Source organism: Camarhynchus parvulus, chromosome 6, assembly GCF_901933205.1.
Source record: "Camarhynchus parvulus chromosome 6, STF_HiC, whole genome shotgun sequence".
Classification (NCBI taxonomy): Eukaryota; Metazoa; Chordata; class Aves; order Passeriformes; family Thraupidae; genus Camarhynchus; species Camarhynchus parvulus.
In genome coordinates, this window is record NC_044576.1 from 22,691,739 (window position 1) to 22,715,273 (window position 23,535).

Sequence of the window (23,535 nt, forward strand, 5' to 3'; positions counted from 1 at the left end):
AGTCTCAAGTGCTTCAAAGGAAAGATAGTCTTGCAGGAGAAGCTTAACACTTAAAGGCAGATTAAAAAAAATCTGTAGTAGACTTTTCATTGCAGATGTCTCACGTTTCTCTTTTGGGAGTCTTTCACCAGCAGTCCAGTGCTTTCTTTTCCCTGGAATTACAGCTCAAGCTCCAAGGACCTTTCACTGCCTGCTTAATTGAGTAAGATCTCTCATGGTTCTCATCAGTATATTTTTAAGTGCACCCTTTGCAATGAAAAGAAACTATGTAACAGCTCACCAAGGAAGGCAGAATTGTCTGGGTTTCTATAGCTGATGAAGTGAAAGATCGGGGATTGAATTCAAGATCCATCAGGACTGGAGAGACATAGGTGGGTTTAGGTTGGAAGGGACTGTAAAGATCTTCTAGCTCCAATCCCTGCTAGACCAGCTTCCTCAAAGCCCCATCCAGCCTGACCTGGAACACTTCCAGGAATGGGGCACCCACAGCTTTGCTGGACAGCCCTGTGCCAGTGCCTCGCCACCCTCACAGTAAAGAATTTCTTCCTAGTATCTAGTCTAAACCTACTCTCTGTCAGTTTAAAGGCATTCCCCCTTGTCCTGTCACTTTGTGCCGTTGTCAAAAGTCTTTCTCCAGCTCTCCAGCCCTTTTGGTACTGGAAGGTGCTCTGAGGTCTCCCTGGAGCCTTGTCTTTTTCAGGCTGAACAGGCCCAAGTCTCTCGGCCTGTCCCCAGTCCTCTGAGCATCTTCATGGCCATCCTCAGGACTTGCTGCAACAGATCCATGTTATTTTTAGGATGGGAGTCCCAGAGCTGGATGCAGCAGTCCAGGTGGGATCTCACAAGAGCGGAGTAGAAGAGCAGAACCACTTCCCTCAACCTACTGGCCACACCTCTGGTGGTGCAGCCCAGGATACAGTTGACTTCCTGGGCTGCAGGCACACCTTGCTGGTTCTCATTGAGCATTTTGCCAACCAGCCATGGGTGCCTGCAGCCTGTTTGCAGGCTTTTGGAGTTCAGGCTCCTAAAAGCTCCTGAATACCCTTTATGCCCTGAGTTAATTTATTGCACAGCTGAGAACTTAATTGTATGAGAGTCTTAAAAGTGTGCTCAAGGATATACTAAAGTTCGCTTCTTGCATGATTTTTCTTAAGGTATGTTCTTTAGCCAGCAGGAAAGTAATGGGAGACACCAGTATTTATATTCTACTATTTCTATTCTAAGGTATTGGAGTCCTGATCCTCGCCTGGGACCTTTAGGCAATGCTGAAATATACCAACTGTAGCTGTCAGTGGCTTTGAGGGTTTTTTCATATTCTTTCCACCCTCCCATACTGCTTTTGAAAGGCACTTTTGTTATGTGAATAGGTTCCTCCCGGCAGCTGCAGAACTTTCCACAGTAGCAGCTAGGAGAGAGCCAGCAGACACTGCAAGGAAAGCTGGTGTCCTGTTCCCGGCTGCTCACCAAACACAACAATACTGCCCTTCCCAGCCACGCTGGCTCAAACTAGCCCTTTGCTCATGTTCTCTTGCCTAGTGGGCCTTTAGGTGAAGTTGTGGAGATGTATTACCATTCTCTGTCTATTAGAGCTAAGGATTCAGATCCAATAGGAAGTGGGATCCATGTGCAGATGGAAGTTTGTCTTCTCTAAAGCACTGTGTTGTGCAGTGACTGTGTGCTTTGTTGGCAGAATCACCTCCAGCACAGGCCAAATGAGAGCACTGTTCTTCTGGGCCTTGTAGAAATGAAGTCTGAGTAGTTCTGAAGTGCAGCATAAATAGGCAGCTTAAATAAAATGTTACAGATCTTGATAAGTTTTCTTTTTCATTAGTGCCTTCACTCTTGTTCTGTGAATGCAATAGTAGCTCCTTATTGTACTCCTGGTTTTTCTTTCCAGATCCTTTCAGTGGGCATTAAGATGATGCAAGTCTACTGCAACTTCCCAGGCTTTTGCAGTGAAACCATTTGCACTTTCTTTGTCAGGAAGCACAGCCTCACTTGTGGTGCTGGTTGTGGTGGTTCAGAATCTGCTCTCAACATCTCACCTGGGCTGGGATTGATTCTGCTGGCCATGAAGTGGAAAGCCAGAGTAGCTCTGTGGGGAAATGTGTGAGCCCTTGAGCTGAAACATATGTCAGTAGTCTAGTTACTTGATTGCACAAAGATTTATTTATTTTTAATAAGTTGCTTTGGAAGTCATGAAGAGGAACTGGTTTGGTCTTGTCAGTTTAGTTATGTAATGTAATGCAAGAATAAACCTACTGGTATAGCTACATCCAGGCACCATAAAATAGAGGAAATAAAATGTAAACTGCCCTCATATGAACATCTTTTGCTGGAGTAGGGAGTGACATATCCCATGCAGCCTCCTGTTTCATATTTGGTTGCTTTAGTCATTTCCCGTGTTCTGCATTTGTCCATGCTGTGCAGAATGTGGAGTTAATTTCCCAGCTTTTGTGACCTTGATAGATGGAGCATAATAAGCATTTCCTATATGATGAGTGTGTCACATTACTCTTTGAAGCAGGGAACTATCATTATTTACATCTGAGAATCAAATCCCTAAGTAACTTGTTGAGGAGGATGAGAAGCTTGCAGCAGACAGGAGGTTCAAACTTAGGTTACCTGGATGCTGTTTGAGCACTTTCAGAGTATTCCTGTTAATAATCAGGCATATCCATCTCTTTGGCACTGATAGGGCCTTTGCAGCCTTTTGCCCTTAATCTGCAAGCACTATCCCTACAGGTATGACTGTATGTTGGCACTCTCCAGAATGAGACAATAATGCTTCCAAACCTCTAGAGCTCAAAGAGATTAACCTTCAGCAACTAAGCATGGTCTTGTCCTCCTTCCAGATGCTACCACTTTCATGGCATGGACAGCAGAGCCTCAAAGAAACAACCCCCAGATTGCCTGAACTTGCAGTCCAGCACATTTAGGTGATCAGAAAACTAATGGTGGTTTACTTTAACATACAAGGCTGGAGATAGCACAGTTCAGGAGCTGTTTTGTAGGTGGTTGAGCAGGAGCTCAGTATAGGAACCACTTCTGTCAAAATGAGTTTAACTCCAGTGTTTGTGAATTATTAGCTATGGGGCCTGCAAGTGCAGTTCTGGGTACAGAGTATCAGTAACAGAAGTTCATACCTGTAGTCTTGGCCATGATGATTTGTAGGATCACTTGGATTGGAAGGGACCTCCAAAAGTTTCCAGTTGATGCTTTCTCAGGGGGCTGAGTTCTCGGATCACATCCCTAGATCCGATTCCAGAGTTTGATCACTATCTAATGGCACTATATAAAACACTTGTGCCTGCAGAATTACGAATAAGGTTGACTTGACTCTGTAGGTTTGGAGGAAAAAACAATTTATCTGTTGTATCAACATTTGTTATTTACAGAGACAATTTTGTAAAAACGAAATCTAAACTGTGAGTCTCCGGGTTTCAGGGACAAGGTTGTAACTGGCTGAGTTTTAAAGAAGCTGAATAGTAAAATCTGTGAAATCAGTGTTGTGTATATGTGAGTGAAACTATATCTTGTCTCCTCTTCCCCCTCTGCCCTGTAACAGCTCTTCTCTCATTGAATGGTAGCTCAGTGAAACACAATTCTGTTTTCATACTGACCAGCACAAATCAATTCACAAATTTTTACTCGGCTCTATCTCAGTGTAAGCTTTCTAAGTGGATCCTACATGAGTATTTCAGAAAGCTGAGAAACTCCTCCAAATAACTGCAGAGTGAGTACTCTGCATCTGTTTGGATTTAGATGTTGGAATAAATCTCTAAAAACAATTTAACTTTCTAGAAGAGTTTTCCATTTGGTTGATGGCTTACACATTTGATATGATGTACTGCAAGAGCGAGCTCTAAGCAGCAGCTGCTACAGACTGATATCTCTGAGCCCTGTGTCACTCACTTTCCAACTGATTTTACATGAACAGAAATCTTTGAGCATGTGTTCGTTTTGTGTTTATATTTTCCCTGCTTATGCATGAAGATTTTCTTAAATCAAGCTACAAAGGAGTCCAGTAAGATTGTGTGTGCAAGTTTGGGGCAGCAGGAGCTCATGGAATTTCCTGCTAAGTACTCTGAAGAGATAACCATCTGACATCCAGATAACCACCCTTGCTTCTCTCAAACATTTGTATGTGAATGAATACTTTTTTAAATGTCAGGAGACAATCCAGGAGAATATGTGAGTAAGCAGGTAGGTTTTGGCTGGAATTACTCTTCTGGATACTTTTTAAGTCTTTTATGTAAAGGGGTTGCTGTGCCTATTTTCTTATGGAATTGCTTTACAGGAACCTCCCGGCATGCTGTTGGGGTTCTCAGATGAGAGTTTTATACTGTTTGACAGCTGCACTAAAAACAACTGCTTCCTGTTAGGCAAAATGCTGGAAGCACTAGGTAGGGTCCTTTTTTTTTTTTTTTTTCTTTCTTTTTTCTTTTTCCCTTAAGCTCTGAAATCTTAGGGTCATTTGCTTATGGTGGGTAGAAATTGTACAATGCACCTGGAGCTTGAATTCAGAAGATTGACTGTGCATAATCTTGTTTAAGGCACATCAGCTCTTGCCTGACGTCCTTCCCAGGAGATAGAGATGCTGAAGTGTTTAGCTCAGTGGCTGCTGAAGTCTTCTACTTTGGTTTTGGACAGGAGACCACCCTTTGTGTTGCTTTTTAGTGATCAGTAAAAAGGAAGTGATTCACGTCTCAGGTGATTCAAGTGATTTTCAAGGAGGACCTGTGAGGTTGGTCACTGGGTACCTTGATGCTTTTTGTGACACCAGTCCTCTGTGTTGCTAATAGTAGGCTCTTTGCTACCTAATAGAAAAATCTTCTGGGACAGGTATTAGCTCTGCAGCCTTAAAACACTGTTGAGTGTTGGACTCCCAAGTGCTTTGTTCTCATCAGGCAGAGTGGTGGATCCTGCCTGTCACCTTGGTTTGACCACTTCCTCAAACTTTGAAAAGATCCTGAGATGCTGATCTGGAGTACTGAAAGCTATGGATTGGCAATTATTCTGTTGAGGATTTTTCGGTGGGTGGGATGGGGGTTGTGGATACAATTAAAATTGGTCCTGATACAATAACAGCAGCTCTTTCTGATACCAGGTTTAGAAATGTAATGATACTGTATTTCTGGAGCCTTCAAAATGGTATCACAGTAGCTCCCCAGCAGCAGAAGAGGTAACTGTCTTTGTAAAAGATGTGGAAAGATGCAATTAAGAAGTTTAAGTAAAAGACATCTTAAGTAGTTTCACAAATGTAGTGTTGAAGCAGCTGAAAACTGGGTCTGGGACAAGTCATTCCAGAGTGCTGTGACCTTCCTTTCCATAAGAGAGTCAGTTTACCTCTCTGAAGCTGTTGGGAGTGCAGATGTGACTTCTGAAAGTGCAGTCCTAACTATCCCCAAACAGCCTGAAAGAGCTTTCTTGTTGTTCTCAGGCTGAAATAATCATAGTGATTTCCCTATGTAAACTCCCGTTTCCAGGGATTGGTTCACCTAATATATTTATATGCACATACTCTTAAACTCTCAAAAAAACAAACACTTAGTACACTCTGCTCCTTGTACTGAGCTGTGTGGCTTTCAAAAGCAGAATTGCAGAAATACTGCCATTTGCACTGCAGTGAAGGAAACCTTCCCTTCTTCCTTGCAAAAGTGAGAATGAAAATGCTTTGGCATATAGCTTTGATTTCAACTGAAAAGCCTCTGGTTTTCAGAGCTGCTTTTAAAGCAAAGGGCTACTTTGGCTTTTGATCCTCTTAAGCTGCGTTATTTGATGTGAAAAACGTCCTGGGTACTCTGCTGCAGAGGGGAGCAGCTTTTCAGTTCTCTGTATGTGGTTTCAGAAGAGGGCCTGGCAGAGCATGGGGTGGTGGGGGGCTCGGGGGGGCCTGGTTGCACAGCTCTGTAAATAAAGGGACCTCTATTTCTTTGGATTCTTTTGCTGGAACTAAATATCATGATCAGTGAAACTCTTACCTCATTAAAGGAGTAAGGCAGGCTCCTCCAGCGTATGCGCAGTGCTGCAGTTGTGGTTTGTTCTGAGCTGATTTGCTGAACAGATAACGGGAGTTTTAACCTAAGAATGGCATGTAATGTATGACCTTGGCTTTTGAAAGGTTTGTTTTTGTTCTTTTGACAAAATAACGTTTTAATATTAAATATGGGGTTGGATTTGACTTGGCAGATACCAGAGCCTTCTATTACTGCTGTAGTCATAATATTAAACTATCTGATGTGTGCCAGTGAGCATGCAGCAAGCCAAGAATTTTTCCACCAGTGTTTATTTTTCTGAAAACTTACCAGGTTGCTTTGCAGTTGGGTTGGCTAAAAAGGTGATGTGCCCTTATGTTGGAGGGAGCAAAGTGGTGGTGGGCACGATATAGTCCATGCAGGCTCTTTATACTTAGCATCTTTAGTTTTGGGGCAAAATAGGAGTTCCCCTTCCCCCTTTGTGTTTTGGAAGTGTTTAGAAGAAACTTTCACTCAAAACTCCAGGGTTCACCAGAACCAAGGCATGAAACAAACTATGTGAAATATTCAGATCTGTTAGTACAGAAATTTAATGCTGTACTGCAGCTTTCAGTCTGTGTAGCGGCGCCATGCAGGGATACAAAATACTAATTCTGAGCCTTTCTCCCTGCACATGTTCCATGTCAGACCATCATCTTACTGTAAAGCTGAGAGGCTTTTGGTCTACTGTGCTGCAAGAATTTGACTGAATAAATTACCTGTTAAGCACTTCAGTGCTGAGATGCTGAACTAAGCTCCAAAGTCCTTGTTCTAAATTGGCTGTAGTTTGAATTGGTTACCTTCAGATTTAAGCCACTACCACCCTTCCCCCCCCCAAAAAAAAAAACAAAACCCCCCACTAAAACCCAAAAACAAACAAACCACCCGGAAAAAAACAAAACAACAAAAGCACCCAGCCAACCTAACCATGACCAGAAAAACCTACACCAAACCTATAATCTCATTCCTCACTTCCCTAGCTCTCAGAGAAACTAGCCCCAAATAGTGCCAGAATCTAGTTTCTGTAGATCAAAGGCTATCATCAAAGTGTGTTTCCTCTGCAGCTGACACAGGAGTTGTGTCAGGCTGACCTGCTGGGAATGCTTTCCACTGGAAAGGGAGCAGATTGGTGCAGGTACAGGTAGCAGAGAATGTGGGGAGGTCGATGGCAGAGTTCATAGCTTCCATGTGCTTTAGCAAGATTTCTTCCATCTGTGTATTGTTACCCTTCCACCCAGTTTTGTTGGGTTTTTTTGGTGGAAATGAGGCTTGTCTGGTCTTTCTGTTCTGGAAATATTCTTAGAGGTTTTAGCTTGTTCATTGACTGGCTGGATGACAGTGGTTGATTTTCTAGAAATTTTCTGGAAGTTTGGGGAAAATTTGGAACTTACAGGAAGAAGCACAAGTTTGAAAATCTGCAAGCCTGCAAGATTTTTGTGGTGGGTTTTTTGTCCAGTTTCTTGACATCCTCCTAAGATAATGCTTAAGCAGTTGAGATCTACTCTGAAAGGAGAAGACTGCCATGAGGACCGAGTGTTTCCACATGAGAAGTATCTCTGTCCTTGTGAGAGATGATTAGCCATTTGTTCTGTCTTCCATTGGCACATGTATCTGGAGATCTTAGGTTTCTAATTGAGAAAAATAATTTCCCATGCTACTTGCCTTTCCGCTAGCAGACTGATGCACCCTTATCACAATTTTGAAGCTGGGGCCAGTGTGAGCACTTGCAGTAAAAAAGATATCTGTAAGAGAAGCCAAGCTGCATAACTTGGCTGTTGGATAACAAAAGCAAAACCTTTGGCAAAAATACTAATAAAATTACTATGCTAATTACATTCTGAATATTGATATTTCTTTCTGTGAAAGACCTGTCTAAATTAAGCATAAAGTGTTTCCAAAGTAGTCATGAGTATTCAAAGCCACATGTGTCACAATTTCCTCAAAACCAGATTACCAAGCTGAAATTAAACAGATCAAAGACTTTCACTTTATTGACTGTTACCTCAGAACAGCTGCACAGTGCAGGTGAATTACATGTTTATAAATTTTCCCTGTATTTTCACCAACTTGTGACCATTAACTATTCAAAAACATTTTAAGTCTAATCTTTAAATACAAATCTCTTAGATGCAAATAAAATTCTTCTAAGATTTAACTGTTAATTTGCAAATATAAGCATTGTATGCTGCTGCATTTTCAGAGTGTTCTTTGGAAGGTATGTCTTGAATCTTTGGGGATTTAAAAAAAATCTTATAATGGAAGTAGCTTAAGGCTTGTTTTCTTACCTTTTTTTTTCTTATTTAGTAATTCTCTGTTTAAGAGTCACACTACCATATGAACAAATCCATTTAAGTAACGTTGCCTGTGAGCTTTACTGCGTTGTGACCAGCAATGTTCTCCTAAATACAAGTGTTGCTTTAGATTTGATGGATACTCACCTAAACACTTCTGTTATTCAGTAATTTTCATATGGGGGATCAATGTAAAGCATGTGTGGTCTTCTTTAAACAGTTATTTTTGGGAAGCAGAGATCCAAGGGGTTAAAAAAAAGCCCACTGAACTCAAGCTCATTTCATATTAGCAGTAAAGCTGTGTTGTTTCAGAACATGCTTTGAAAGGAGGAAATTCAATAGGGAGCCATCTTACTTCCAAAAAAATATAGCTGTGAAACATCAGCTCGAAAGCTTTTTGTTAACTTTGATCTTTCTTAAAACTGACCCATTCATAATGTGTTTCAGTTTCTGGTTTATGCTTTTTCCTGGAATCAGTTCTTGAAAATTATCCACTTTGAAGCATTTTTATTTTTCCCTCTAAGAAATATTTATTTTTTCCTTTACTAACTGATATGTGAAACTAATAAAACACTATATTGATGCTGGTTGTCCAAGATACAACTTTGCATTTGTGAGGCTGCCACTGTTGTGTATCAGTCAGGTAGATCTGCATGTGTGGTTACAGAACACAGGATCCAGATTCCACTCTATGGATGGCTGGTTCTGTGAGGAAAACACTCCTCCTTTTTCCATGGTCCTAATCTTCAATCCTGCTCTGGTTACAAGAACTGTGTCATGACTTTTTATTTTTCATTCCCTCCAGGTTTACAGGAACAGATGGACCGAGTGGTTTTGGGTTTGAGCTGACATTCCGGCTGAAGAGAGAGACGGGGGAGTCGGCACCACCCACCTGGCCAGCAGAGCTGATGCAAGGCTTGGCCAGATACGTCTTCCAGTCAGGTACCACAGGGTCAATATAGGCCTTGCTTTTTCCTGCTCTGCTTCTGAAGGGTCACATCTGTTACAGGGTGTGACACTTGTCTCATCAGCACCCAGTCAGGTCTTGGGAATTGTCTTTGTGTGGGAACCCAAAAGAATGTGTTCCTTCCTCCAGCCTGGTCTGCAGGGACAAAACGAATTGTTGTTCAGGTTACTGCAAATCCTGAGTATTGAAAAGCTGAAGTTACACAACAGTCAGTAACTATAGGAAGTCTGCCCAGTGACTCTTTCCTGCATAGCTGGGTTCACAGAATCGCAGAATCACAGAATGAACTAGATTGGAAAAGACCTTTGAGATCAAGTCCAACCTATGACCTAACACCTCCTCATTAACTAAACCGTGCCACGTCCAGTATCTTCTCTCAGCAAGAAAAACACATTTGATTATCCTGAATGGCTGAGGAACAGCCATCTGATAAGGTCTCACTTCTCAGCAGAACTTCCAAAAACATTGGAGCTCCATCACAGGCAAATCCCTTCCTGTGGTCCTGCAGCCAAGCAGTAGCAATGCATATGGACATGGTGTTGTTGAGATGTGAAAATGTAAAAGTTGTAAGGAATGCTAAGGACTGTGAGGGCCAAGGAATTAACAGTTGTGAATCATTACTGCTGGTGGAGAATTGCCAGAAAACTGGGAACCAGGGTACCTACAAACTATCCTCTTGCACTGTTCTTTCATAGTTTCATTTACATCAGCAGATTGAATGTTACTTTGAGTCCCAGCACATGAAAACCTGTGGAATGGCTTATGGCTAATGTACTTGAAAGGCACTTTCCAGCATCACAAGATCTGAATGAAAATATTTAAAGAACATTTTTTAACTTAATTTGAGGTTCTTTACAGGTAAAGTACCTTGTAAATCGATGATTATTGAATTTGTAGTATTTGGTACCTGCTGAACTAGTTCATAAATTGCTCAGTAACTTCTGATTCTGCTGATGATTTTCAGTCAGCTGGCAGAGTCTCAAAAGGTAAAGGTCTGGGTAAGAACAGGATTGCTCTGCTAACCTCTATGACGAATCTGAGGAAGTGCCAATCTTTTGGGTATTTTTCTAAATATTGGTAGACATAGTTCAGTGCCAGCCCAGATTATTGCTTGTCTTTTTGTAACCTTTGCTATGTAGCTGTCTTCCCCAGTTACCATCCAAAATTTGTCTCACTTTTCTGTTTTGATTTTTACAACTGTTAAGCATCTAAATCTATGAGACTGTCATTATGTTTTACATTGTTTGAGATTCCCATCCTGCCTAAATTGTATTGCACAGCAGCTTTTTGCCACTGACCATGCAGGGATGAATTCATACTCATATTTTCTATGCAATGATTGCAGGATCTGAAGAAAACATCTGAATCTAAAGTCTCCCTCTTAGATACAAAGTAATGTATGTGTTATGTGTATACATATACTAAATATCCTACATCCCGTTTGAAACATTTAAAATTTCCTAGTCCAGGCTAGTTCTCACAGCAGTTGCTTGTTGGTCACTGTGTTTTCATTGGTGAGAGGAGGTCTGTGGAATGAAATGGGATTTGGAATGGTACTTAAGGGCAAACTTCTTGGTGACTAAGTTGGCAGTCAGGGCAGAGACTTCCCTTGTTTGGTTCCTGCAAAAATGCAGTCCCATCTTTTTGACCTCAAAGCCAAAGAACTGTTCTTAGAATGAAAAGAGTGGTTGTGCCCATGCTTATCAATCTGACATGAACCACCCTCCAGTGTTATCTTCTGCTTATCCATGCTGGTTTTTACTTTGTAGCCACCATGACTCTTTAAAGGCGCACTCAAACTCATCCATGCTGATGGATTCTAGCCTCTGGGTGTTTAGTTTTCAGTTTGCCTTATGAAAAACAACAGTGTATTAATCATAAATTGACTTCTTTCTTTGAATATGTAATTGGGTGTGAGCCAATACCATGCTTATCATACAGTGGACAAACCATATGCTGGGTTACCTTAGGAAAAGCATGAGCAACAGATAGAGGGAAGTTATTACCTCTTTGGCATGGCGCTGAGAAGGGCTTGCTTAAAATATTGTGTCCTGTTTTGGGCCTTTAAGAGATACTGAAAAACTGAGTGTTCAAGGTGGTCAGGGTTCTAGGGCATGTGAGCCATGAGGAGAGCTGGAGGGAGCAGGGCCAGTTTAGCCTGAGAAGAGAATGTGCAGGCTGATCTAATTGGACACTACAGCTGTAGGGAGGGTAGTTACAAGATTGTGGGGTCAAGCCCTAGATAGTACATCAAAGAGCTACAGCTCTGAGTTGCTGTATGGGAGGCCCTGGAAAAGCTTCAAGGAAAACTTGCTCACAAGGAGAGTGGCAAAGGACAGGGAATGGTTTATAAGAGAGGTGCTGGAACTCCATTCCTGGAAAGGTTCAGGAATGGTTCAACAAAGCTAAGTTGGTCCTGATCTAGCATTGGGGATGGCTCCGCTTCAAATAGGGAGGCTGGACAAATGACCTGCAAAGGCCCCTTAAAATATTATGGAAGTGTTGGATTTTGGGCCTTTTTTTTCCATGCTGCTTAATGCTCTTCAGCAAGCAGCTGTGTGTTGTCACTGACTGTTACCAACCATTCCTTGCCTTGTATAAAACAAATCTGTATGCTGTTGCAACAAGTGAAAAAGCTCTAGTTTTATTTTAGTACAAATTTGATTATCACATATCTCTTTGAGAAAGAATTTTCTCAGGCTAAAATCATCTGGTTAATAATAGACATCACATTAATCCTGACAAGATGATGCATTTAAAACTAAGACTTGTAGTGGGGCCTATTTTATCATGTTGCTTCTTGATCTTTCAGGGCAGTGCCAGTTGACCACAGTTCAATGCAGTAATTTTCTAATTTAGTCAAAGATCTCTCACTCCATTGCTCTGTAGAGTCTCCAGTACTTCTACATCTGATGTGTCCTGCTTTATTTTGTTGTACTCCCTTGAGCTGTCTTGTCTCAGAATGGCAGTGTCCAGAGCAGTTCTCCCTTATGTCGCTCCTGGGTAATCAGGCACCCAGTCCTCAGCAGTGTTACTTTCTTTTCTGCCTGGTAGAGTTTCCCCCAGTTTGACATTCTCGCTCTTCAGAGCCAAGTGAGCTTCTGCCATTGTTTTTTCTCATTTTTTTACAGTACTTCTCTATTCAGATGTTGAAACTTTAAAACTGTGAAGTTTTTGAAGGGTTGGTTCTTCTGAAGCCCATTGGGCATGAAGCAGGCTGTGGCATGACAGCATTGTTTAACATGATGAAAGGTTTCTTTTTGCTCAAGTTCTTTCTGACTGTAGTGCTTAGAGCATTTGTCAAATGAAACTCTGGTAAGTGTTGTTTAACTCTGGTGTGTGTACTTTAATGTCGTCCTCTTCAGTTGTTTAAAAAAAAAATAAAACTATGGTGTCTCTTTTATACTCCAAAGTAGCCTTAAAAACATTTGAAGAGCTGAAACAACTGAAGTAAAACTTACGAATCCACTCTGAACAAGAAGCAAGAAAAAGAATAAAATCGGCAGAAACTTTTTGGATGGGCTCCAAGCACTTTCGCATGTCAGAAAATTGTTTACTCTGAAAGCTGTACTAAGAGATAAATTCTTATCTCTTGATAAAAGCCAACTTTTTAGTTATCATAGAGGTGTGCTGCTGAGTCCAGCTGAAGCTGGGGGAGAGTAAGGTGTAGTCATACTCTTGCTGAGCCTGAGCATTTTCAGGTGGTGACGACTGAGTTGAATATTCACCTAGCAGCTACTGCTGTCGTAAATATTATTCCTGTGTATTGCAATTGCAAAGCATGTCTCATTTCACATGATGTATTTTTCTAACAAATGCTTCTAGGCAAATGAGTGTTGCATTTCTTTGTTTCTCTCTCTCCTGCACTGTGGCAGTGCTTTAGAAAAGCAATCTTCTGCATTGAATTTCAGACCTCTTTCAGCCTTGGCTTCTCTGTTCACTGTAACAAGCGCTTGGTGCTTTTGATTAAAGGGCAGTACTTAACCTCCTTCAACAACACCAAGCTTTCAAGTCTCAAACAGTTTTATTTGTGGCTTTATCTGTTCTTAATTTTATCACTGTTTGACCATGACCACAAATTCCAACTCTGTTAGTTTTAAAAAATCCCCAAACCTTCAAACCTTGAAAAGGAAACTTTGCACAATTCTGTGACCTTAGCTTGTCATGGTTCATGGGTGTACTGCAAATATCTCATGGTAGAACAAATTTATACTTCAATTCAAATGAAAAGGAAGAAACGCTCTTCCTACAGAAAGCTTATCCAGAGCTTACAACAACTGTTAACTCTTTATGTACTACAGTACTAAGACCCTTAATCACTACAGAGGGACTATGGTTTGTGTTTTCCCAAAATTAAAGTTTGCATTTTTTTTTCTCTCTTGGATAAACTTATGTTGTTTTCAAGGGTCTGTCTGATATGTGTGATGAGGGCAATATATTGATGTAGCATGGGAACAAGTACATGTGTGTATTGAGCTCTTGCTGCTTCCATGTTTTTAGCCTGAAAGAAAACAGCTGCAGCTGTCAGGTACGGGTTTGGAGAAATGGTCATGAAAACTCATCATGCAAAGAGCCTGAAGATAATGATGTGGCATATGTCATGGTTATGTTCTCCACAATGCACAAGCTGTGGTGGGGAATGAGCCTAAAGTATGAAGAGTGTGTCCATGAGTTAGAAGCTTGCAGATTGGCTGAGCTTGATGACATTTACCCCAGAACATATCAGCATGAGCAGGCTTGAGCCCCTGCTGGTTTAGGGGGCACAGGTAGCACCACAGGAGACTAGAAAACTGGCAAATACTGTTCTTCACATCCCATTAAAAAACCTGTATCAAAACCAAAACAAACTCCCAAAAAAAACAAACAAACAAAAAAAAAACACCAAAAAAAGTTTCTAAGTGGTTAGTCAGATTTCAGGTCTTAAGAAACTGCTAAGAGAAACAAACCATCCAGAGGCATCCACAGAATAATGGATGTTCCAGCATGGATTTATCAACAATAAACCAGAAGAAAGTAAGTTACATAGTTACATAGGAAGCAGTGAATGTTGGTTACCTTGATACTACTGAGGCTTTTTACATTGTCCCAACGAGTGTGTGAATGAGGTATAACTCTTACACTGAAAGTGGGGCTCAGTGGGATTAGGGGATCTGATGGGGGTCACAGACCTGCAGCCATGAACCAGCAGGGACCTTGGCACCTGCTGTCCTGCCACACCCACCAGGCCTTGGCTTCACATCTCCTGGGCTCCAGAAAACTTCAGAGTAGTAGCCTCAGTGACTCTTTGCTTGCCAACATGTTTTCAAACATTCTTGACACAGGCCAGTTTCTGTGTGTAAAAAGGAAAAAAACAAAACAAGCAACCAAACTCTAAACCTAAAACAAACTCCTTGCTTCCTTGAATACAAATGAAGCTTCTCTGGCTTGTTTGTAAAGCTATTTATTTCTTCCCAGGAGGATGACTAAAGCCAAATAAAATGTGCCAGTAATTCATACACATTTTTCCCTGACTGTACCCTTATCTTTTTCTTCCCAACCCCAGGCCGATCTATTATTCTCTTCTGGTTGCTATGGCTCTGGAAAATATATATTTTTTTCTATCATCTGTTTATAATATTGACCCGTTTCCAGTGTAGAGCTGGCCTGTCTCCTCTCTAGTATTCCAGGATTTTAGATTAAAATTGTATGGAGATTAACTGTGTTTTTTAGCTCTACAAAGAAGTATAAATCAACATCAATTTCAATTCAACAGAACCTGTTATGCAGTGAACTCTGCAGTGTGAATGCTGAAATTGTAGCGCAGTAAATTGCTGTAGGTGAACAGGACACTCAACCAAGTGCACAGGGGCTGCGTGCCTTTATTCTGCAAAGGGGTATGGAAACATTAAGTCACTGGTTCCAATTTAACCCAGGTTTGTCGTGGCCAAAAGCTCTCATCATCTGATAGTTATTCAGCGGTCCATGAGAAATTGGTTGGGTTTTAGCCTAATTCCTCTTAGATGTTTCCCATAAAACAAGCTGTTCTGTGGGCAGCAGCTCAGATCGAGCTTGGGCCTTTGCATTTTTGTGCAGTGTCCTGCACTGCTGCAATAAATCCCCTTCTCCCCATTGTGCTGCCTTTGAGCTCACCTCCCCAGTACTTCCCATCCCTCCCCCATCTCCTAAGCCAGCCTTGTCACATCCCCTAGCTTCCAGCTGGGACATACGTGCTGTGAGTGGTACCAAATGATGTGCTGGCTGACAAAACAAACTGGTTGCTGGCGTGCAGAGTGGTTGGCTGATGAGCTGGGCACGACAGGCAGCTGTCAAGCTCGTGCTTTGGTCCCTGACCTGTAGCTGGCTTCCTCTGGAGCTGGATGGCATTGCTGATGTTGTTGGCAACAGAATTGCCAGATGTAGCACTTGTAAATTGTTGTGAAAGGCATTGCAGCTAAGTGCTGGCTGCAGATAGACCTGGCCCTTTTTACTCCCTGTTGTAGATCTGGGTTCCCTTAGTTAAATTAATGTAGGTCCTCTCTGCAGGCTTGCAAAGCTTAATATTAAGTCAGTTTGTATGATTGTAATTTTTGGGACCTCCAGAGCTCAGTGCTTTTATCCTCACTTGTGATTTTACCCAGCTCTCTTTTGTGGGTGGCTGCAGAGGCACAAGCTTGCCAGTCCTTGGAAAGCAGCTTTGCAGTGGCCTTGGCCATGGCTGAGGTTTCCCTGGCTGTGAACTAGCACCAGCTGGTGGCCTGTCCTTCCTCTCTTCATCAGAGTGCTGTCAGGTGTGGGTGGTAAACTGGGAGAGGGCATAGAGCAGGGACACAGCTGTGAATGCCACCACGTGTGTGGTGTGCCTGTTCTTCCTGGCAGTACAAATGGAGTTGCATGGCCTTAGATTTTGTGGGATTACATTAACTTCACTTCTCTTCCTGTTTCCAGCAGGAAGAGTGTTGCCCCTTTACAATGGTGGAGGCACCCCAGTGCCAGACTCAGCCCTGCCCTTTGCCTTGGAGCGCTGTCACTTCATTAGCCACTGATGGGATAAGCTGGCCATTATTTTTGCTTGTTATGGTTTTAGTGAGTAGCATCTTTCTGGCCTTTGTGACTTGCTAGGACCTTAGGCGACACTAGAGAATTTCTTCCCCATATATTTAATTCAGCTGGAGTATAGAAAAGCCCCTGCAGCCCTTTGGCCAGATTTGAGAAGTGCAGGATGATTTCCCAGGGACATGAGAAAAAGAGACCAGCACCACTGCTGAGTGATACTGCTTTTTGCTTCATCAGCACGGGTGCTCTGAAGCAGGGCTGGGCATGAGGCTCCTCCCAGTCAGAAGTGCAGCAGTAGGAAAGCGCGACTGGAACTCCCGGAGTTTCTAAGGACACCTGCACTCTCATTTTACTTGGAAGATCAAAAGTCTATGTCTTATGTTGTCATTAAGCTAGTTATATAATGTAAAGTATTTTCTTCTCTACCTCTCTAATCTCCCACAGTTTGGGCGTTTTTCCTCTCCTGCAGTTTGTCTGGATTCATGGTTATTTCCTGTGTCTTGCTGTGGAAGCCACTGTTGTCTCTCCAACTTTTAGTTCTTGGCTGGGAAGAGGTCTCTGACCTTCTCCAGCCCCAAAGGATAGGTTCACACTAAGGCACAGAGAGACTTTGCCAGGAGCAAAGGCACAGAAAGCCTTTGTTGCTTATAAAAGACTTTGTTGAAATAGAAGGAAAGCTGTCTTCCCCTAGACTGCTTTACTGATTACATAGTATTTCCAGGCAGTAAGTGAGGGATCTCAGTGCTGCCTGAAAGAGAAGGCTTGTTTGTAGCTGCTACTGCAATTTAGATAAAGTAGGTTTAGGCCCAGTTTGAGTTGGCGAGATGTCAACTGATGCTGTCCCTTTTAATTCTGTCAACTCATGTCCTGTTCCTGCCTGGGAACTGAACTTGGCTTGTTGTTTTTCAGCTGTTCAGTACAGTTCATTCAGTTGGTTTATTTAAAAAAAAAGAAAAAGGAAAAAGAAGGGGGTGGGAATTTGTCTTCTCTCTGTGTTTTACATCAGTCCATGTGCCCTGATGCTGCTCCCAAAGGGTCAGGGATGGACAGAGCACCAAGACTTGTAACTTTGATACATGGTTATACTTAGAAATGCACAAGTTATTTTAGCCTTCATATTGCAGGTGGGCTGCTATTGGGAGGGAGAGGGAGGGAAGAAGCTGGCACAGAGACCTGGAGGAAGCTGTGTGACACATCTCTGTGCAGGGCTGCTGCAGCAGCCCAAGTGGCAGAGGGACAGCCAGCAGGCCCCACGCCCAGGGACGCCTGGATGCTGGCCCCGAGCAGGTGTTTATCCACAGTGGCTGCAGTTCAAGATCAGGACTGATCTGGCTGTTTTCTGCCCAAAGTGGAGGGGAGCCAAGCTCTCTGCAGGAAGCCTTTTCTTCCATCCTACCCAGAGCCTCCCCACTGTAGGGGAGTGAGGAGGAGCTCACATGTTGAGACCAGCAAGCTCTGTGAGGAAGAATATCTCTTAACGCTGGAATAAAGGAAGCAGGGGAGAAGCTGCCCATGGTGAGCCCTGCCTTGGATAAAAGCTCTGTCCCCTGTACTGAAGGAGGAATGCAGGACAAAGGAAACAGCACAGGGAAGGCAGAAAACTCCCCCTCCTGCTGGTGTGAGGTCCTTTGGCCTCTCATATACAAGGTCTTTGTCCCACCCGGCCTTTCCTGGGAAACGGAAGCAACTGCTTTAGCAGTTAAAAGCTTCTGCAGAGAACAGTATTGCCTCCTCCTATGGAGGAGCTGAAAGCAACAACACAGAGGGATTGTTCTGCAGTTGCAAGAGCATCCTCTCTCACTGCCTGTGTGCAATTGTTTGGGATGCACAGAGGAGAGTTTGAAGGTTACATGTACTGAGTAGCCTTCTGAAAAGGACTGTGTTTTCCCTTGACAGCTGCTAAGCCCATGTTAGATGAAACTGCAGAGTAGAGTAACTGCAGATGAACTGCAGAGCTGGAAGTTGGGTTCACTGTTACATATCCACCTTCTTACACATTCTATTGAAGATCTGTGCAGCAAGTCGTGCTCAAACTGTGCTTTCTGACTAACCCGCTCTGCCTGTGAGAGTGGCAGTGTGCAGAGCTCATTACAGATCATCTTCTGACAGCCTCAGAGCCAAAGATCCTTTGCAGCAGCCCGCTCAGCCAGGAGGCAGCAAATGGGCACAGCAGGGGAAGTGTTTTGTTCTTGGTGGGAAAGAGAAACTGGGAGAGTATATTCAGAGGTTGTGGGCAGCCCAGAACCTGAGGGAAGTGGACTCTTGTGCTTTTTGATTTAAAATTAGGGGCTTAAAGGAGTCTTCTCAGAACACTTGGGATGGTGTTTCAAATGATGCTCCATAAACAGGCTGTCCATTTTGCATTTGAACCATAAATACAACTCTTGGAATGGAATAAGCATGTTTTTCTTGCAGTGCTGTAATGGATTGGTAGAGCTCAGTGGTAACTATTTTATGCAAGCATGTGTGAATGCAGAGTTTTTCTGTTTCCTGCCCTTTGGCCTCCTGCTTTGCCAAAGTAAAACAAAAGTTTGGCCTGTGCAAGCTTTAAATTACTGAAAATTTAAGGGAAAATAATCAACCACTGAGAAAAATGACACAGTGCTCTCTTGAAGACTTCTGCCCTCTTGTCCATTACAAGTCCCAGAACTAATGCCTGAGTAATTAAAACCTTTTTCTGAAATGGTTATAATGTGATAACTTTGTGATGTTTTCTCACAGACCATCTCCCCTTTCTTGCCATTTCTTAAATAATTTTGCTAAAACAGATACCCTGGTGCAGTCTAAGAGTCTCTCTGTCGGATGTCTGTGCTGTGAAGGCTATCCAAGGAAGCTGCTTGTATGTTCTTTGGGTTCTTCAGAGGCAGATCCTGCCTTTGCTTCTCCTTCAAGCTCCTTGAAAGCTCTTCAGCAGAAATGTCTTATAGATGCATATCTAGGGGAAGCTCACAAGTGACTGTACAAGCTTATGGTGCTTATGAGTCCATCTAAGTATCCTCCCTTCTCAGTGGCCTGCACACGTGCAAGTATGCAGAAGGTCCAACAAGGAAAAAGGTTTTTCTCACCTGCTGCAGTTTTGTTCCTGCACTGAGGACATTTAAAGGTTGCCAGATGCTGTGGGCACCAGTCTTTGTTCTAGTTGCACCTGGCTGGGAAACATTCAGGTAACTGTAAAACATTCTGGCTTTCCTGTGCCAGAACTCAGGATAAAGTTTTTAAATGACAGGTAAGTATCTCTTCAGACTGTTCTTGTGGGGCCACATGATGTGTAAATAAACATTAAATACCTGTTTTGAGCAGAGTCCTTATCTGACAAGAGATCCCGCTGTATAACATCCTTTCTGGCTCCTGGGGCTCCACCCCATCCTGAGGCTATTCACTTTTTGAAACTGTTGACGATATAACTACTCATCCTTTAAAGGAGTGCTGCAAAATGTGTCTCCTTCAGGTGAAGGATGCAGAAAACGGGTAGCAGTGCAACTGGGCAGGGTGGAAGGGTCTCTTGCCTGACCTGGAGCAAGCACATCACTCCTGCTCCCTTATGGTTGCTGGAACAGGAGGATGGAGAAAGTAAAAGGAAGACTGGGGGAGGTGAAAGCACCCCAGCCCAAGGGTGATGGGTCTGAGTGATGGGGTGTAGAGGAGCAAGAGCTTGGAGCACCCAGCTTCTGTGCGACTGAGAAGGAGCAACTCACATCTGTGTTCATTTTCTTTTTCTGCCATACTCAACAATGCCAGCTAAGTCCTTTCATGCTGCCATGCCTTCTTCCAGCTTCCCCTTTCTGGAGAAGGGAGCCATGCAGATAAATCTGCAGATGGGTGAGAACTGTGTTGTTGCAAAAGCAGGGTGAGAGATGCAACCTGCCCTGGACAGTGCTTATACAAAGGGGACCCCAAACATGATGAATGTGCCAGCTCCTGCTGTTTGCAAGAGCTGCAGAAGCCTGAGGGGAACAGAGTGGAGGAGCTGAATGCAGTTGTGGGGAGAAGAGAAAGTGTGGGAGGAGGTGGCTGGAGGAGCAGGCTGTACAGAGTCAGGGAGAGGACAGGGGGCCCACCCCTTGCAGAGGGTGGGAGTGTGCCCTGGGCACTGGAGTCACTTGCTGGGAGCCTGCTGAGAAATTCCCAGAGTTTGCAGTCATGGAAATTGTGTACACATGTAGCATGGGGCAGGAACAAGGAGCCTGATATGCAGATCTGTAAGGGATGGAAAGAAATGTCTTGGAAAACAGAACGGGTAGAAGAGGCTTAGAACCAAATTGGTTATTGTACAATAGTATTTAATTTTTTTTCTATAATGCTGCCCTCTGCAGTGTGGCAGAAGGCATCTGGGTGCCTGGGATCTACTTTGTGATAAGAAAAGCCGTATTTGTAACTCCATCAGTGGAAGCTGCAGTACAGTGAGACACATTTTCCATCATCCCACTGCCAATAGTAGTGATGCCTCTAAGCACAACACAGATAAGTGAGGAATCACCTTGCCCTACTGTTGATGTGCCCTGGGAAGGTGTGGGAGGCTCTTCTTTGGGCTTTCAGTTCAAAGAATTAAATGATCAAGTAAGTTTGTATGTGTTTGCATAAATTGATTGGGCTCTTTTGTGAGGGTGTTAATTTTCCAGACTTAACACCCTGGAGCTGTGCAGTAATCATTTTTGTATTTTTAAAAAATGAACTGCATCACGCTTCTCTGCTTTCTGAAACTGTCTTCAAACCTCAGAGGTCAAGCAGTCCTTACAGTACTGGTAATCTGGTTTTTTCCCTGCTATTTTTTTTAAAGAACCTTTTATCTACGCCCCTTGTTTCTAAAGGCCCAATTTGAATCCCTGCAGTGGAGCTATTGTTTAATTGTATTCCTGGGATTTAATTCTTCCTAAGGGATCTTCTCTATGCTGCATGTCTGCAGGAGGCAGCAGCACTGTGTGAATTTGCACCTCTTTGGAGTGCCAGGGCTGGGGCAGCTCCTGTTCCCAAGGCAGGAGATAAGGGGCAGCAAAATTGAACTGAAAAAGAAAAACAGGGAGGAAAAGCATTTTTTAAACATAGTGCAAATATATCACAGCTTGGATTCTGCTAATTCCTTGTATATTCTTAAAACATGTTCATCTTGACTTGAAAACAAAATTATAAACTAACTGGCAGTGGGCCCCACAGATTATATCCCAATTGTTTTTTCCCTTTACCAATCCATGTGTGCAGTTCTTTGTAGCTTAGGAAACTAAGCTTGAGACTGAATTTAGCATTAATTATCCAGTTTAATGTGGCTGGCAAATGAGTCTAAATAAAGTCTTTTTTTTTAATACTCTGTTTTTTAAAATTTTTCATCCATATAATGAGTTGCAACAACAGTATTACTTTGAGATACTTAGGCACAAATTTAATCTTTAGCTTTTGTATCGATTTATTATAGCTAACATCTTTGCATGCATGCTTATATTTATTATTGAGTTAGTTAGAAATATATTAAGTAGGTCTAGTGAAAAATATAGCTATTACATTTCAGCATTGGACTCTGTGTTTGCCCTTAGTTTCTCTCAATTAATTCTAGCTGTTTGGTCTGCAAAATAGTATGAAAAACAGCATCAAATCTTACTTGTGACAGATTGCCAGATTACTTTTTTTTTAACAAAGCCAGACTGAATATTAAAAATGTGTTGGAGAAAATGCATTTATATAATAAATTATACAGACCATAGATGGGCTAATGGCAATGCAATAAATTACGTTGTTTCTGTAAGTATTGGATAAGCTGCATTCAATTTAAATGTCTGGCTGCATCACTGTCATGCTGGTCAGGAACTCACTGGGGGCCTTTTTAACATTCCTGCACCCATAAGTCATGGAGTTAAAATCCTTCTTTGCCCTCAAATACACAATTTCTCTGAGTTATGCAGGCTGACATCTGTGACTCGCTGCCTGCAGTTTAGCTGAGATCTCTGAGTCAGGATTGTAGCCCTTAGAGCAGCCAGTTTTCACACTGCTGAGCACTGTGGATAATGTAGGTCTGGCTCTGTGAGGGATGTGGTCATCCTGTTTGTGTGCCAACATCTCCCATACCACACACTGATGCAAATTTACTCAGGTGGTTTTTTTTGTTAGATTTTTCTTTTATTTTTAGACCAAGATAGCAGAGAATTGCCAAGCATTGTATGAGCTTAGCTAAGCAACATCACTGCTCCTAGGGCATGATCCAGGTAGCCCTGCTTTTGCAGGGGACAAGCAGGACTGTTTCTTTCAGCATCATCTTGCACATGTCCCCAGGTAAAGTGACCATGTACTGATGGCCTGGCTTTCCCCAGAAACAGAAGGAACAGAAACATGCTCTTGAAGGATGTGAGTGGCTGTTTTGCTAACACCAGGCAAATGTAGTTAGTGTACTTAGGCTTCTCCCACTCTTTGCTGTATCAGCTTCACACTGTCCAGGTGGATTTATCTGGCTACTTACTCAGCCCCCTCTGTTGCTGATTTTAGCTGGCATTTGGAAGGAGGAGGTGTCTTAGAAGAGATACGGAGGAATGATCAGGCTGCAAATCTGTTCTTCTAATTTTAAAATTTATCTCAAGAATTACGTGGCAGGACCATGTCAGAAGGGACAAGTTTCTGGCCTCTGGATTAACCAGGGTGATGCAATTTGAACTGCCTTGGAACCAGACAGGCTGGGGACAGGAGTCTGCATGGACTGGACAAAGGCTTAAAGTTGCCTTCCTCTCTTCTTGCTGGTGCAACAGCATCAGCTCTTTGTTTTCCTCCTTAAGTTGCCAATGCACATGCAAGAGAAGATGCTGGACTCCCAGGTGCCCAAAGACTGTTTGCCATCTGCTCTGGGTGCAGGGTAGCCAGCTGACTGGAGATGTTCCCTGACTCATATTCAGCCTGGAGCTGCCTTTAGGATGGAGTTCTCTCTCAGCTCCTGATACTTCTCTTTAGTTTGCTGTCCTTTTCAATTTGCTCCCTGTGGTGATTAAGGGAGTAAGGACTTGTAGCAGGATCCCATATAAGGAAAGCTGACAGGTTTAAAAAAGGAATTGAAAATACAGTGGGAAGTTATCTGTGTTTCTCTCTAGAGCTAGGTAACACCACTTGAGCATAGATTGCGTGCATTATAATGTTTATGAAACATCCCAAGGCCAAGAATATGACTTGGTTTTATTTCTTTAGGCATGAGCTATATTTAGTCAAATTAAAGGAGGGAGGAGGAATTCACTCCAAGAAAATACATGAGCAAAGTTAG

The 23,535-nt window shown here is 42.7% G+C and overlaps 1 protein-coding gene across 2 annotated transcripts in view; it reads left to right on the top strand.

The window, feature by feature from the left end:
• The window catches only part of SUFU (SUFU negative regulator of hedgehog signaling), an 88,198-nt gene that overhangs the window by 14,862 nt on the left and 49,801 nt on the right, over nucleotides 1–23,535 (top strand). For both annotated transcript variants that reach the window (XM_030950733.1, XM_030950734.1), the window contains exon 3: nucleotides 9,114–9,250. In XM_030950733.1, the coding sequence (XP_030806593.1) occupies nucleotides 9,114–9,250 (137 nt within the window). The remainder of the gene's footprint in view (nucleotides 1–9,113; nucleotides 9,251–23,535) is intronic.